The following is a 13,776-nucleotide window of genomic DNA, read 5'->3' on the forward strand; positions in this document are numbered from 1 at the left end:
ATAACTTTGTTTGCTAATAGATTTTTATTTTTGTGTAACGACAACTTATCATCTTAACAAAATACGTCACTCGCTTTTAAGAAAATGTACTGCGACTATATACAGGGTGTCCCAGCTATCATGCACCAAGATTTAAAAAAAGGGAAATTGCGTAACTCGAAGAAAACCTAGTGCATAATGTTTGCAGTACTGTGAAGAAGCGGAGAGTAATTTTTTCGTTAATGAGACTTAATTAATTAATTGTAATTAATCGTCTAACTCGAGAAATACTGTCCCAATCACTAAAGTGTCAATGAGGCACTTGTAGGTAACCACGAGGGGCATCTAACTGCAGTATTTTGAGCGATGAACTAATTGCGTGCACATTTATTCTGACTGATAACCGAAACCCGCGAAATATGAAAAATACCACGTGACGGCGCCTCCGCGCGCACCGTAAAGCAACGCCCTCAAACAGGCTGCCTCTGAGTTAGCCAGAATGAAATAGACAAAAGAAAGAAAGAAGAAATCGCGATCGAGTTTGTTCCTTATCTGCACACGCGTCCCGCGAATCTTGCTGCTGCTGCTCCTTCCATGCATGCTATTATCAAGGTGATGCGCTGTCTCTTAGGGCGGGTAACACGCGAAGCAGTTGCTTTCAATCAGCTTTGTTTGGGGACGCTGCTTTACAATGCGCGCGTAAGCGTCATCACGTGGTATTTTTCATATTTCGCGGGTTTCCTTTATCAGTCAGAATAAATGAGTACGCAATTAGTTCGTCGCTGAAAATAGCGCAGTTAGATGCCCCTCGTGGTTACCTACAAGTGCCTCATTGACACTTTAGTGATTAGGACAGTATTTCTCGAGTTAGATAATTAATTACAATTAATTAATTAAGTCTCATTAACGGAAAAATTACTATCCGCTTCTTCACAGTACTGCAAACATTATGCACTAGGTTTTCTTCGAGTTACGCAATTTCCCTTTTTTTAAATCTTGGTGCATGATAGCTGGGACACCCTGTATATGGTGGTTTTTATTAACACTAACAAAATACTATAATTGCGCCCGCCTAGTTTGCTTCAAGGATGATCATGAAAGAGCTGCTATATAGCCAACTGTAGTAACATGTCTAGTATAAATTATTCTATATGCAGTCAGTGCCATGGGCAAAAAAAACATGGCTGGTTCATTGTTCGTGGTTATGGCGTTTTTTTTTGTTTTCCAGTGTTACGTGCATTACTACCTGCACCTCCTGCCGTAATATTACCTGTTAGTAAGCGTTAGTGCTCTTGTGCCACTCGAAACGTCGTGAGTGCTCGCAAAGCGCCGGTGTCGTCGCCGTACTACGCTGCTCTTGTAGACGCCCATCGAGGTCACCGTTTGACAAAACTCCTGACAAGTTGTGTGCGGCTACGTTAATCAAGAGCCTCTACTGCAAGTACGAAGCGGCCTCGGTAGCACCCACCGTGGCCCCCCGAAATTCACGCCAAACACGCTAAATCCTCCACTAGTGGCACGTGTCATTAAATACCTTGAAAAATGCCTTGTCTCGGAATGTTCGTGCTATTTTATGTTACCTTCTCCTCCTCCCCCTCTCGTATTGCTTTGTTCCAACCGTGCCACTGCAATAATCTCAGCTCTCGAATGCTGTTGCGAGGCTGCAGTAATGCCCCTCATGAGGAGGCCATGAGTCTAAACAGTATTAAGGTGTGGGTTATGTTGCCTCTGTAGCAGTATTTGGTGTCTGTAAGCTCAATAGGTAAATTATTTGCTCTAGATTTTGTGGTTAATATTGCAACTTAGAAGTTGTAATTTGTCTTTTAGGATACTTGGTACAATTTGTATAGGAACACTCTTTCATGCTTGCAAGCATAGCCAGCAAATGTTCCATAGACATGTTTGTTTAAACCACCTCATGCGCGATCAATTCGTTTGTCATTTCAGGTTCAAGTGTGGCAGTGGCCACCCCATCTCGTAATAGGTGAACATGAGGAGAGGCCTAATGTCGCATCTGGCAGTAGCACTAATGGATCCAACCTGAATAAAATCATGAGGTTCGCAAGAGTCGTGTTTCATTTGGTTTTCGTGAGCTTGCTCTTACAGACATAACTTAAACATGAACCAGTGAATGTGGAGCTGGCTGATTTTTTATACACGTAGCTGGCTGTAGGGCTCTGCTATTCGACAGCAGGCAAAGGGAACTCAAAAGCTAGAAGCTTTTAAGACACATAGAGGACGGAAACATAAAGTATGCTTGGAGGACACAAAAAGTCGGTGGCCAAATTTCAATACAGGGAGACACAAAGGAAACAAAAGGGACGAATGCAGTCTATTGCCTTCGGGACACACAGGGGACACACAAATGCCGTATGGTGTCTGTTGCCTTTAGGAAATAGACTGGACGCATGGAGGACGAAAACACAAAGGACACTTGGAGGAATTCGCTCTATTGCCTTCGGGACACACAGCGGACACACAAAGGCCGTATGGCGCCTGTTGCCTTTAGGAGATAGACTGGACGCATGGCGGACGGAAACACGAAGGACACCTTGAGGACGCAGAAAGTCGCTGGCCAAATTACAATACAGGGGGCGCACACAGGACGTAAAAAGTCTATTTCCTTCGGGACATACATTGCGTTTTGACTGGATGTAGAAATGTTTATAAGTGACGCCACACAATATTAACTGTGACAGGACGGAAACACTCACCGAGCAAGATCGTGATGATGATGGCCAAGAGGAAGGTTGTGAAAAAGCTGATGACAGGGATCCACAAATACGATATGTGGTACAGTTCCATTATTCCCCTGAAAATGTATCGAAGCAAACACATCGCCCACGTTACAATCTCTTTTGGGGAAGGCTATTATGAATGCACGTTGAAGTCAACATGCTCACAGAAAACAAACACACAATATCGCGTGACAAGACCGCGATCGCCTGACAAGACGGTAGCGCCTTCTTGAATACACTCTAGATGGACAAGTTGAGAGCACTGCAGTTGACGATGGCAGTGTTTAACTGGCAGACACACCGTGGGTAAATTACGTGATTCCGCACACGAACTGGCGCGTCGTGAACTGCGCAGATACGTACGCTAATTATGCACCCACGGAAACAAAAGTGAGTGGGCAGCACGGCTACGTCAACAAGAGCAACCAGCAGAATAGTTGTGCAGTGTGTTCCGCATGAAGTGAAAGGTCGTCTACATCTTCGTTCCAGTGTGTCCACGTGCCCAGTACGAGTTCACTTTATTCTTTTACCTCAATGCCCATGGACCCGAATGGGTGCTGTTGGAGCGGACAAGGAAATCCAGCGTCAATTTCCCTGGTGTTGAACTAACAGCGGTTTCAAGCTCTTTACCAGATACACCTACGATTTACTCGCCAACCTATATATTGCAAAAATACTGCGCTGGCCGCAGACAGATAATTACACTGCCACTATTTTTTTCTGTATCTGCGGTCCATCACGTAACCCTTTGAGTGCCTTAAATTGTTGCGTTCATTACCTCAGGCCTTCATTGTCATTATAATAACCATTCACAACACAGGGCTGTGGTTCCGACAGAATTGGTACTTAAGGCATCACAAGGGGGTTTCAAGCTTGTCGACCGCTCTTCACATGCTGGAGTCAAGGGCGGTGGGTTAAAAAAATCCCGGGCCAACTTTACTAACGTGAAACGTGGTAAAGGGCGAAGCATGCAGTTTATAAGTGTATTCTGCACGCCTTGGCCTTTTTGCCAAAGAAGATGAAACCGTTGGGGGGTAGAGCTATACAGCTTTGCTGTAAAGGTCTCGGGTCTTTGAAACACGAGGCGTTCTAGCGCGAGCAGTAAATGAGTGGCCCGGTGTTTTTTTAGTACGCGTTACGAAGCGTTCCAGCGCGAGGCGCAAACGAGTGTACCGATTTTGATTTGATTGTGGGGTTTAACGCGCCGACGCAACGCAGGGGATGAGACGCGCCGTAGTGGACGACACCGGATTATTTTTGACCACCTGGGCACCTCTGACGTGCGGCGAAACCTCGTACACAAGGGAATTTTTGCTATTCGCCTCCATCAGAATCGAACCCGCGACCTTGTGCACAGTAGCGCGACGCCTAAGCCACTGAGCCACCGCGGCGGGTAAAACGAATGTCCTGGTGTTATTTTAGCACGCGTTGCGAAGCGTTCCAGCGCGAGGCGTAAAGGCGTGACGGGGTGTTTCTTTCAGTACGCATTACGTTCTAACGCGAGGCGTAAACGAGTATCCCTGTGTCCGAAGGTATTCAATGCCCGAAGGCAGCCAAAAAAGTGCAGGAATTATTCGCGTGGGAACTCTGCGCGGAATAATTTAAAACCATATGATGAGCCGTGTTTTTTTTCCTGTAAAAACCCTGTTTCCGAAATGTATTGGTGTGTTTGATGCACCTAACTTACTCAGTACGTACTGTGATATGAGGGATAGTGTATATTGCAAGCCGGTAAAACAATCGAACCACCTGGAGATCTTTAACGTGCTTTCAAATCTCGACGCATGGACGTTCTTGTTTTTGGTCGGCATCAGAGAAACGGTGCGCATGTGCAGGGATCGAACCCGCATCCGTGTGGTCAGCCGCCAATGGTTCATCTACAGAGGTGTTCTTGAGGGTCACACTTGTCTAGTAGGTACAGTTTCCAGGTGGGCGAGCTTTTTGAGGAAATTATTAACTTCAACACGTATTCACATTTCGGGTGTTGGCCTTAGCCGTTGCAAAGCGCAGCAATCTTGCGGCCGGTTACCCTTATACAGTAGCGGCGTGCGAAGGGCAAACGCGATTGTTTCATATCGCCTGCAGGCTGCCGAGAGTGAGAAATTTTGTTTGTTCAGTGTTGCGTTCTGTTCACGCTAAAAGCAGTAGGTTACCATTGAAAAATCGGGGCGCATACCTCTCTTGATGTTGTAACAACAAAAACAGTGGTGATAGTGTTGACTGATGTAAAGGCGAAAGTTCCTGAGAAGTTACGAAATTGATAATGCGCAAGAGAAAAGCGGCGAATGGGGTGTACGTCGTGTCATCATCATCAGCGCATGGTCCAACCGCTTCCTCGGGAACCAGTACCCGATTTCTTTTTTCTGTTCAGTTCCGGTTGGACACTCTGATATATATATATATATATATATATATATATATATATATATATATATATATATATATATATATATATATATATATATTTATATATAGTATAAGTAAAGAGTCGGATACACAGCAAGAACAATAACAAACAATGTTTACTTACGTAGCGGCAACGGGACTTGCCTTCATCAGAGTAAAGTTACATGATTTTGCTGTCGCAAACATTTTCAACACATTTCTAGGTTTGCATAAAACTGTGAGAAAGAGCGGAAAATGTTTCGGAAATGGGGAGTGTGCATACAGTCAGGCTACGCCTATGTTACAACATCAACAAACAAACAAGATATATATATATATTTATGTATATATCCGGAAAAAACGGCGCATTTTTTCTCGACTTGAATTTTCTATTATTTATTCCTGCATTAAAAAGAAAAAAAGGCAATCATACCTCATTCGGCACTATAAAACACTGTTAAAAAACGCCAAACAGCACTGGCAATAAGGACTGCAACTTTGATATATATATATATATATATATATATATATATATATATAGAGAGAGAGAGAGAGAGAGAGAGAGAGAAAGAGAGAAAGAGAGAACGACAACGGTGAAACTGTGAAGATGGTGGGCAAACACGAGAAAAACCTTCGTTGGACAACGTAATCCCTTGCTACCGTTTCGACAAGACGATATTTTTTGCGTTTGGCCTTTTATCCTTGCGAGCCCTATTCATGGTTGAGATAACGACGTTGCCAGATTCAACTATTTTGCACGCCACTATTAAAATACAACTTCATAATAGAAGGATATGCATGAGCTCGGTACTACCATTCATAGGTCGGCGTACTCACTCGTGAGTACACTCATTTGTACTCATTTGTACTCAAACTAACGAGTGCGTACGATGATGAGTGATCACACACCCAGAAAAAAATAGTGAGTACGATGACGAGTGAGTATAGGGGTAAGTCCACTACTCGTGAGTACAGTACTCATGAGTACAGTACTCATGAGTACACTACTCATGAGTATGAGTACTCATGAGTACAGTATTCATGAGTATGAGTACTCATGAGTTTGAGTACTAATGAGTATGAGTACTCATGAGTACACAGCACTCATGAGTACACAGCACTCATGAGTACACAGTACTCATGAGTACACATCACTCATGAGTACACAGCACTGATGAGTACAATACTCATGATTACTGTTTTTGCGAGTGCTTGCACTCTTGAGTGTATGCACTCCTGAGTACAGTAGTGCAAACAGTAGTGCAAACAAGAAAACGGACGACAAAAGCTGCCACCCGAAGACACGCAGAAAAACGCAGTTTACGGCCACGGCTGCACCGACAACCGCCGAGCTCCCCTGAGCCCGACCCGGCCTGAGAACAAGAGGAAACACCAGACGCAACGCGAGTGCTTACGTTCCGTTTTGCTTTGTCACATGTACTTGCCTTCGCGCAGTAAGTTGCCCAACGACAGTGCACCGCGTCAGACGTTTTCTTCCTCTGTCCTGATTTATATGTAACCTGTGTTTTTCTAATCAATTAAACCATTGATTTTTTCTACTTAGTCTTTCATTCGAGCTAATCTAACAGTGCAGATAAGTTGATTATTCGTGAGTAATACAAATTGAGTACTCATGAGTACAGATTGAGTACTCATGAGTGCAGAATGAGTAGTACTCATGAGTGAAAAATGAGTAGTACTCATGAGTACAGATTGAGTACTCATGAGTACAGAGTGAGTGCTCATGAGTACAGATTCAGTACTCATGAGTACAGATTGAGTATGAATACTCGTGAGGACAAATGAGTTTGAGTACAAGTGAGTACGATTACAAATGAGTATTTGATGAGTGAGTACGAGTGATTTTGTGAACAGACGAACTTTTTGAGTCTGAGTTTGATTGAGTACAGCATGAATGAAAAAAATTGTGATTGAGTTTGAGTGAGTTCTTTCTGTTTTGCCGACCTATGCTACCATTATATGCTGTTTTACCTAGACACAGCTGTCGGTAATGTTTGTCGAAAAAAATTTCTACCTGACTTCCACTGGTGCGCTTAAATCAGCCGCGATCATTGTGATATATGCTAGGATAGAAGAGTGATTCCGTCTTTGAATATTGATGGAGTGACTTCAATTCATCCACCCTCCTTGATCCCCTAATCTGTGTGGTCAACTTGATAACTTGATCTGTGCTTCTCGCTCTACTACGCAGGGACGTCTCCAAGCTAAACGTTCGACGCGTGCTCGTGGCAACACCCCTCACCCGGAGTAGTAGGTGCGGGGTGGTGGAACCCGTGGGGTGTAGTTGAAGGCGCACATTTCGAGGCTTGTGCGAGCGACCATTGGGCGGCCAGGGTAGGCGATGCCACCGACGGCCACCCAGAAGGCAAGCCCGAGACCTGTGCACATGGACAGTAGCGCCGCCTGCAAGCAGAAGAAACAGACAAATGTTAGTACATGCCGCGGGACTGACAGCTGGTTGATTCGGTCCACAGACAGGAGCTTGAACAATAGTAGAATTAGAGACATCTTCTTAAGGCAGCGAAAAGTTTCTGAGTTGGACCAATGGTGTTCCGCCATAAACCGTTTGGTCGAGCGAAGAGGTCTGATAAAATCTCTGGACACACTGCGCGTGCGTGAAGCCAGGCTTCCATTGTGTCAAAATCAAAACGGTTCCTTGAAAATTGTGAAAACGAAAGCTTCTAGATAACACCATACCCGCATCAATCTTGAAGAAAGAGTACATGAGTGTACCTTTATCCCATAAACAACGAAACGGTACACATTTAGATCGTTCGTAGATAAGTTTGCTTAGTTTGCGAGAAATGGTCGCATGAATTCGTTTTTCGTTTGCGATTTGGGTCTTTGAAACTTTGACGGTCGATTGTACCCACTTTCAGCAAAGGTTGGACGCACTTATGGCGAAGGATTTGACGTACTTTTGACGCACTTTTGATATTACAAAGCTTTCGAGCTTCTCTAAACCTTCGTTAGGACGGGATAGTAAATTTTTCCTTTGCCTAGATCAATGAGATTTGAAATTGGTCTTTCTGGGGTAACATTATTTTGAGGCTACGTATGAAAGAAAAATGGCAAAAAAGGAAGGAAGGAAGTAAGATGTTATGGCGTCCTTCGGGATCAGGTATTGGGGGTGGAAAAGGCCATGATGGCCGCCGCGACCGCCAGGGCCCATGAGGTGGTCAGGACTTGGCCCGGCTCCTCCGAGTTGCGCAACATCTGCTCCCAGAGGAGAGTGGTATCGGTCTTCGGGGCACTCGCAGAGGGAATGGTAATGAGTGTCGAGTGCCGCGCACGCCAGACAGGTACGGGCAGTAAAGAGGTGTGGCTCAGTGTGTATCAATCGTGATCTGTGTGGGAAAGTTGTTTGTAGGATGCGCACCATATGGCCCGCCTCCGCGGTGAGACGGGGGTGTGCTGGGGTGGGTATCGGCGGCGGAGAAGGGGTATTGCAGGGCAATATTCCTGTATTGCAGGAGCGAGAATGGCTGCCTGCAGGGGAATCGCATGTAGGCGTAGTGAAATGGTAACTCGGTCAATAAGTTCGCGAGAAGGTACGTGCACCCCTGAATTAGCGCCTACGCCTGTTTGGGCTGGTGTCCACAACAGGGTCACGATGGCCGATGGAAGATTTTCGGGGAGAATCTTACCGGGAACAAAACTGCGGATGGCCTGCTGAGAGTCAGATAGGACGAATTGGGTGGTGGGGCGCTGCGTGAGCGCTGGGGCAATGGCTGCCTCCTCCGCCGTGGTTGTGTTGTAGTTAGGATGGTAGCCGCCGCGACATTTGGTGCTGTGTATTGGCCAACAAGAGCTACACAGTGTGCAGGTGCGTGAGGGCTGGGAGTGGCATCAATGTGTAGTGTGCATGATGATGGTTGGTATACCCCTCGAGCGCTGCCTGAAAGGGCGCCACTTAAATCCCCCTAGAGGCCTGTTTCGAAACGAGCCGCGGGTGTCTCCGGCCTGCTCCCGCCCCCGTCGCCGCTGCCTTTGAGGCACGTTCAAGACTGAGATTTACCGTTTGCATGCGTTCCAAACACATATCAATATAGACCACTCACTCTATTCGCAAATGTGGTGTATTCACGAGAGTGTAAATATTTCCGACGCGATCTTAGTGTGGTACATTTCGTAGGTATGTGCGCCAAGAGTGTGTCACAGACCAGCGTCGCGAAGCCATCGTATGCATGTAGCTGATTGAAATTCCACAGCACTGAAATTTACCAAAAGCGTCTCCGTAAGCTGCATTTCCTCAGATGGTCATGCTACGGCTACACACCATGATTTAAGTTGGTTTTTGTGCGCTAATTAACCTAGCTCAGCACTCATACCTGGCAGAACGCCAGTTACGCAGTACCTCGGATATTTATCAATACTCCGGACTAGCAATATCGCATAACTTTCAGTTACATTATACGAAAGAAGTACGGCGAATAATACAAAATGATACCCTGGGATCCGCACCCGACAAAGAATTTAATGTTGGGTCATCTCGTCCAGAGGTGAGCGCTCGCGAACATTTATCATCCGCAGATATATCTTCCGCAAGCAGCGCGGCGACGGGCCTATGGAGTAAGCCATGCCCGCGACAAATTTGCTGCTTCGAAACATCCCCATATGACACAGGGAGCCTACAGAAACTAGCACCAGCTAAAATCACGTGGCCTTATCAGATGCCACACCCTGTCAGCGATACCTTTTATGGTTTGTGAACTCCTTGCCCTGTACTTGAAAAAATGCGTCAACCGAGTGACTGGATGGTCGCTGAAGTCGATAAACAGGATGAAATGGAAAGCGTAGCTTTTGTTTGGGATTACTAAAACGTTCATTCTTTGATATTTTCCGCATTTGTGCACAACGATAGTTGATCGTGCCCATCCACGTGGTTCCTCCATCTCCTGTGAAGCATTTCGCATTTAGATGGGTAAGGTACGGCTTACCTGGCGTAAGTTCAGACGAACGTCATTAGCATTTCCTAAGCTGCACGGGTTTTTTTTTATTCCCGTACGAGCTCTTCCGTTTCTTCCCGACTAGCAGACCATTTATTATATCGTGCTTTCATTAATTTTCCCTGATTCTTGCTATTAAGCGTGAGTGGGCACACATTTAACTACGCAGAGCCTTCTATGTGCACAACATTTCCGCGTTGCTTATATTCTCTTAAAAGGGGCAAGTGGTTGCCAGGTATTGCGATGATCCCTTCCCAAGACAGATTTTTCTACAACGTGCATATTATTCAAAACGAAGCTGCCTTTGTTGTACGCGCTGCAAGGCAAAACCAACCCCTCACTGTGCCAGTAGGACGTTTAAACGAGGTGACAGTAGAATGCACTTGTTCCTGAAGTGTTCAGAAGTGACAGTGGTGATGTGCTTGTGCCGTCGCTCACGTCCGTAAGAGAGGCCAGGAAGCGCACAGAACCGCGTCCCCGGATAGCTTTCGTCGGTGTCCGGGCAGTGTATCAAACCGCGGCTGTTTATTGAAGTGCCCTAAACGTACTAGAGTTAAATCTGGATGTGGCAAACCCGTATGTAACGAATTCCTGGATTTAACGAACTTTTTCAGTTCCCCATTTCCAGCCCCGTTAAAACCTATGTTTTCGCGACCTCTATGTAACGAAGGCGTTGCTGCAGTTAACATGTATTTAACGAAGTGGCTAAGCTGATAAGCTGATTTTTTGCACATTTACTAAAAAATCGGCCGGAGAAATTCCCCAAATTAGTGAATACTGGCTCTACTGTAAGTCATCAGCTTCGAAAACGTCTAGAATTGCCAAAAAAACGAAACTCCTTATGGTGATGATGAACGGAGCGGCTAGCAGAATCCCGTGGCTAGCTTCTAGTATCTACTTCTGGTTTTGATTCTGTAGTATGACACCAGACCAGGTGGCAAAAGTAACTACAGTTCATTTTGTTCACCAGAATCGCGAACTACAGTGCGTTTCCACGTGTGAGTGCGGTATCGGCTCGATACTTAAAGTTTGAGAAACCACGACCGCCTGTCGGCTTGCTGTCGCACGCCTCCACTTTTATCTGTGGTATAGGTTCATCGATGATGGGTTCTAATGCCATGAATCAAAGTTTTGTCTTTCGAAGACTAGCTAGCTCACCTTTATAGATTCCGTATCCGCCGGCACGGGAAAATGCCACCGCCCGGTACAGTATTTAGGCTGGAACCGTCTTAACATTTCTGAGGGCGGAAAAGAGCATCAAGTTCTCGGAAAGACGCTTTTTCAGCACATTTTTGGTTCTTAAAGCGCGTTAAGGCACAGAAAACTGTCAAAACCAGAAGTGATACTTAAGTTACATTTACAAATACGGAAGTACGTGACCTTGCAACTTTAGAGCGCCATGTAGTGCCCAAGCTAGTGCGAAAGCACCAGGCGCCACCCACTCAGTTTATCACTGTGAAATAGAGTTGATCTTCACTGATGTCTATCATTCTGGCTCCATTTATGCTTCATTCTCGCGAGCCTAAAATTGAAACTGGCATTTAACGAATACCAGGATGTAACGAAAAATTGCCAACTTTTGTCAACTTCGTCGCATCCAGGTTTAACTCTACGTGCTTACAGACGTGACCATGACAAGTTGTTTTGGGCGCGGAAAGGCAAAAACAAGCGAAAGAGAAAGAAAAAGTAGCATGATCACGTATCAACCACCCAGCGTTCGTCTCGTATACGCCGCGGAGAAGCAGTGGCAGGCGGTGCAGCCGTCGCGAAGCTCAAGGCGTAAAACGTGGGTGTTGGCTCGTGCTGGTAGCCGGGCTCCACGCAAGGTTGGGTGCATGGGGTGAGGAATAGGGCGGGTTCGGATGCTATTACTCATGTGAGGTGGAATGGGGAGTAGGGGTTTGGAATGGTGGATGGGAGTATGTTTATAGAGTTAAGAATGTAGTGCCCTGAAGGTACACATGTGAGGCGTGCGAGTTGGAAGATGTGGTGACCGTCTAGGTGTTCGCGTATGGTGTTGTGCATGCCGAGGTCAAGTAAGCGATGCGTTGTTGCGTAAGGGAGAACCAGGAGAGCATGATTATACGTCTGCCGGAGGAAGGCGCCAAGGGAATCAAGTTGGGTGGATGTGAGATTAAGGTAGGGTAGGTGGTACAAGATACGGTTCAGTAAAACACTGTATGTGATGGAGGCGGTCCAGTTCCGTGATGCCGTGGTGTTTAGTTGCGATTCGTCTGATGAGCTGCGTGGTTCGGATAACGTATTTCTTTACGTGCTGGAGGGTGGGTGCGTGTGATCTGTTGTGTGTGAGGGTGAGGCCTAAGACTAACTTGCTGTTTGTGGAGTATTGGGTCAGAGTGTATAAAAAGTCGAAGGGGGTAATTTAGAGGAATGCGTTGGGAGGGGTGTAAAGGTGAGGGGGGAAGATTTTTGTGGAGAGCACTGGAGCACCAAAGGTTCGAGGACTTGGTTGAGGCCGTGTTGCAGTGTTTTTTCAATCTGTTGGTCGGAGCCAGAGTGGACCAGCAGGGTTATGTCATCTGCGTATGTGGGGATGGTGAGGAGAGTGCGGGGAACTGTGATTAGGGCTAGGCTAAAGATCGTGGGCGAAAGGAGCGCTCCTTGAGGCATTACGCGTATGGCATGTGGGAAACAGCAGATTGGACATGGCCCAAAATGATGGTAGCAGTACCTTGTGTCAGAAAGTTATATAGTGGTAGAAGTGTAGGCCTCGGTTATGGAATGAGATTGCCTAAAGGCTGCTTCGGTGTTAGACATTGCCAAGGGCTTTTTGGACGTCTAATGAGGGTATATAAATGTGATCTCGCTGCGGGGGGTGTTGGTGGAAATCAGTGTAATTAGTATAGTGGCCCACCTCGGCACCACTGGGTACTGAACCTGCTTTATTAAAAAGCTGTGACTGCTACCTACCCATCTCACCTATATTTATAACACTCCCCATGGGTAACTAGTCGTTTGAGAGGACTATGGTCGTGCTATTTGTTTCGGGATAGTTGCAATAAAACACGAGTGCCAACCGTTTCGCATAACGACACACCTCCTGGAGGAGCCCATCTACTGGCAGGAAGCTGAAGTTCAGTGTGCATCTCCACGGTGAAATACGTAATTATGACAACTAAAAAATAACTCAAAAATTGCTATACCGATGCGTGCGAATACTATAGTGGCCAACCAGGGCATGGCCGCGTACTATAGTTGGGTCGTCTTATGATTTGTTTCTGGATGTTGTCGAGAAAACGACAGTTACAGCCGCTTTCTGTGACCATCCGCAGATGGAAATTTATCGATAGGAAACGAGAATTCTAGCACGTTTATACCATCACTGTGAACTAACCAGTCAGGACAAGAAAATAAATCTGTGAACGTCAGCGTAGTGATAGAGTTAACATAGCGAGAAAATTCAGTACATTTCTTCAAGGTACCTACGTTAGATTGGACGGTACAGATCCTTCAACACAAAGTTGGCTTTGCCATTAAATTTCTCGACGTGCCTAACTATCGATGCATCCAGTTTCGCTCAGAACCTTCCTATAAAGATAGGCTCTAAAAGGCACGCGCAGCGCTGTTTGGATTTCGTGGTGGCCGATGTGTAGGAGTTGCTACTGAGCTGCGCGAAGTCCCACATACGAAATAACGGCCGATGGGTCAGCGACAAGGCCCGTCTGTATGAGTTGTCGCTCCCA

General features: G+C 46.0%; 1 protein-coding gene across 7 annotated transcripts in view; it reads right to left on the minus strand.

Moving 5' to 3' along the window:
- The window catches only part of LOC144179594 (sodium-coupled monocarboxylate transporter 2-like), a 213,792-nt gene that overhangs the window by 15,178 nt on the left and 184,838 nt on the right, over window positions 1–13,776 (minus strand). For 6 of the 7 annotated variants that reach the window (XM_077708012.1, XM_077708007.1, XM_077708013.1 and 3 more), the window contains 2 exons: window positions 7,366–7,526; window positions 2,694–2,791 (listed from right to left, as the gene is read on the minus strand). In XM_077708012.1, the coding sequence (XP_077564138.1) occupies window positions 2,694–2,791; window positions 7,366–7,526 (259 nt within the window). The remainder of the gene's footprint in view (window positions 1–2,693; window positions 2,792–7,365; window positions 7,527–13,776) is intronic. The other variant, XM_077708010.1, reaches the window with a different exon arrangement.

This window comes from Haemaphysalis longicornis, unplaced genomic scaffold, assembly GCF_048455015.1.
Source record: "Haemaphysalis longicornis isolate Haplotype H1 unplaced genomic scaffold, Haemaphysalis longicornis Haplotype H1 scaffold_4, whole genome shotgun sequence".
Lineage (NCBI taxonomy): Eukaryota > Metazoa > Arthropoda > Arachnida > Ixodida > Ixodidae > Haemaphysalis > Haemaphysalis longicornis.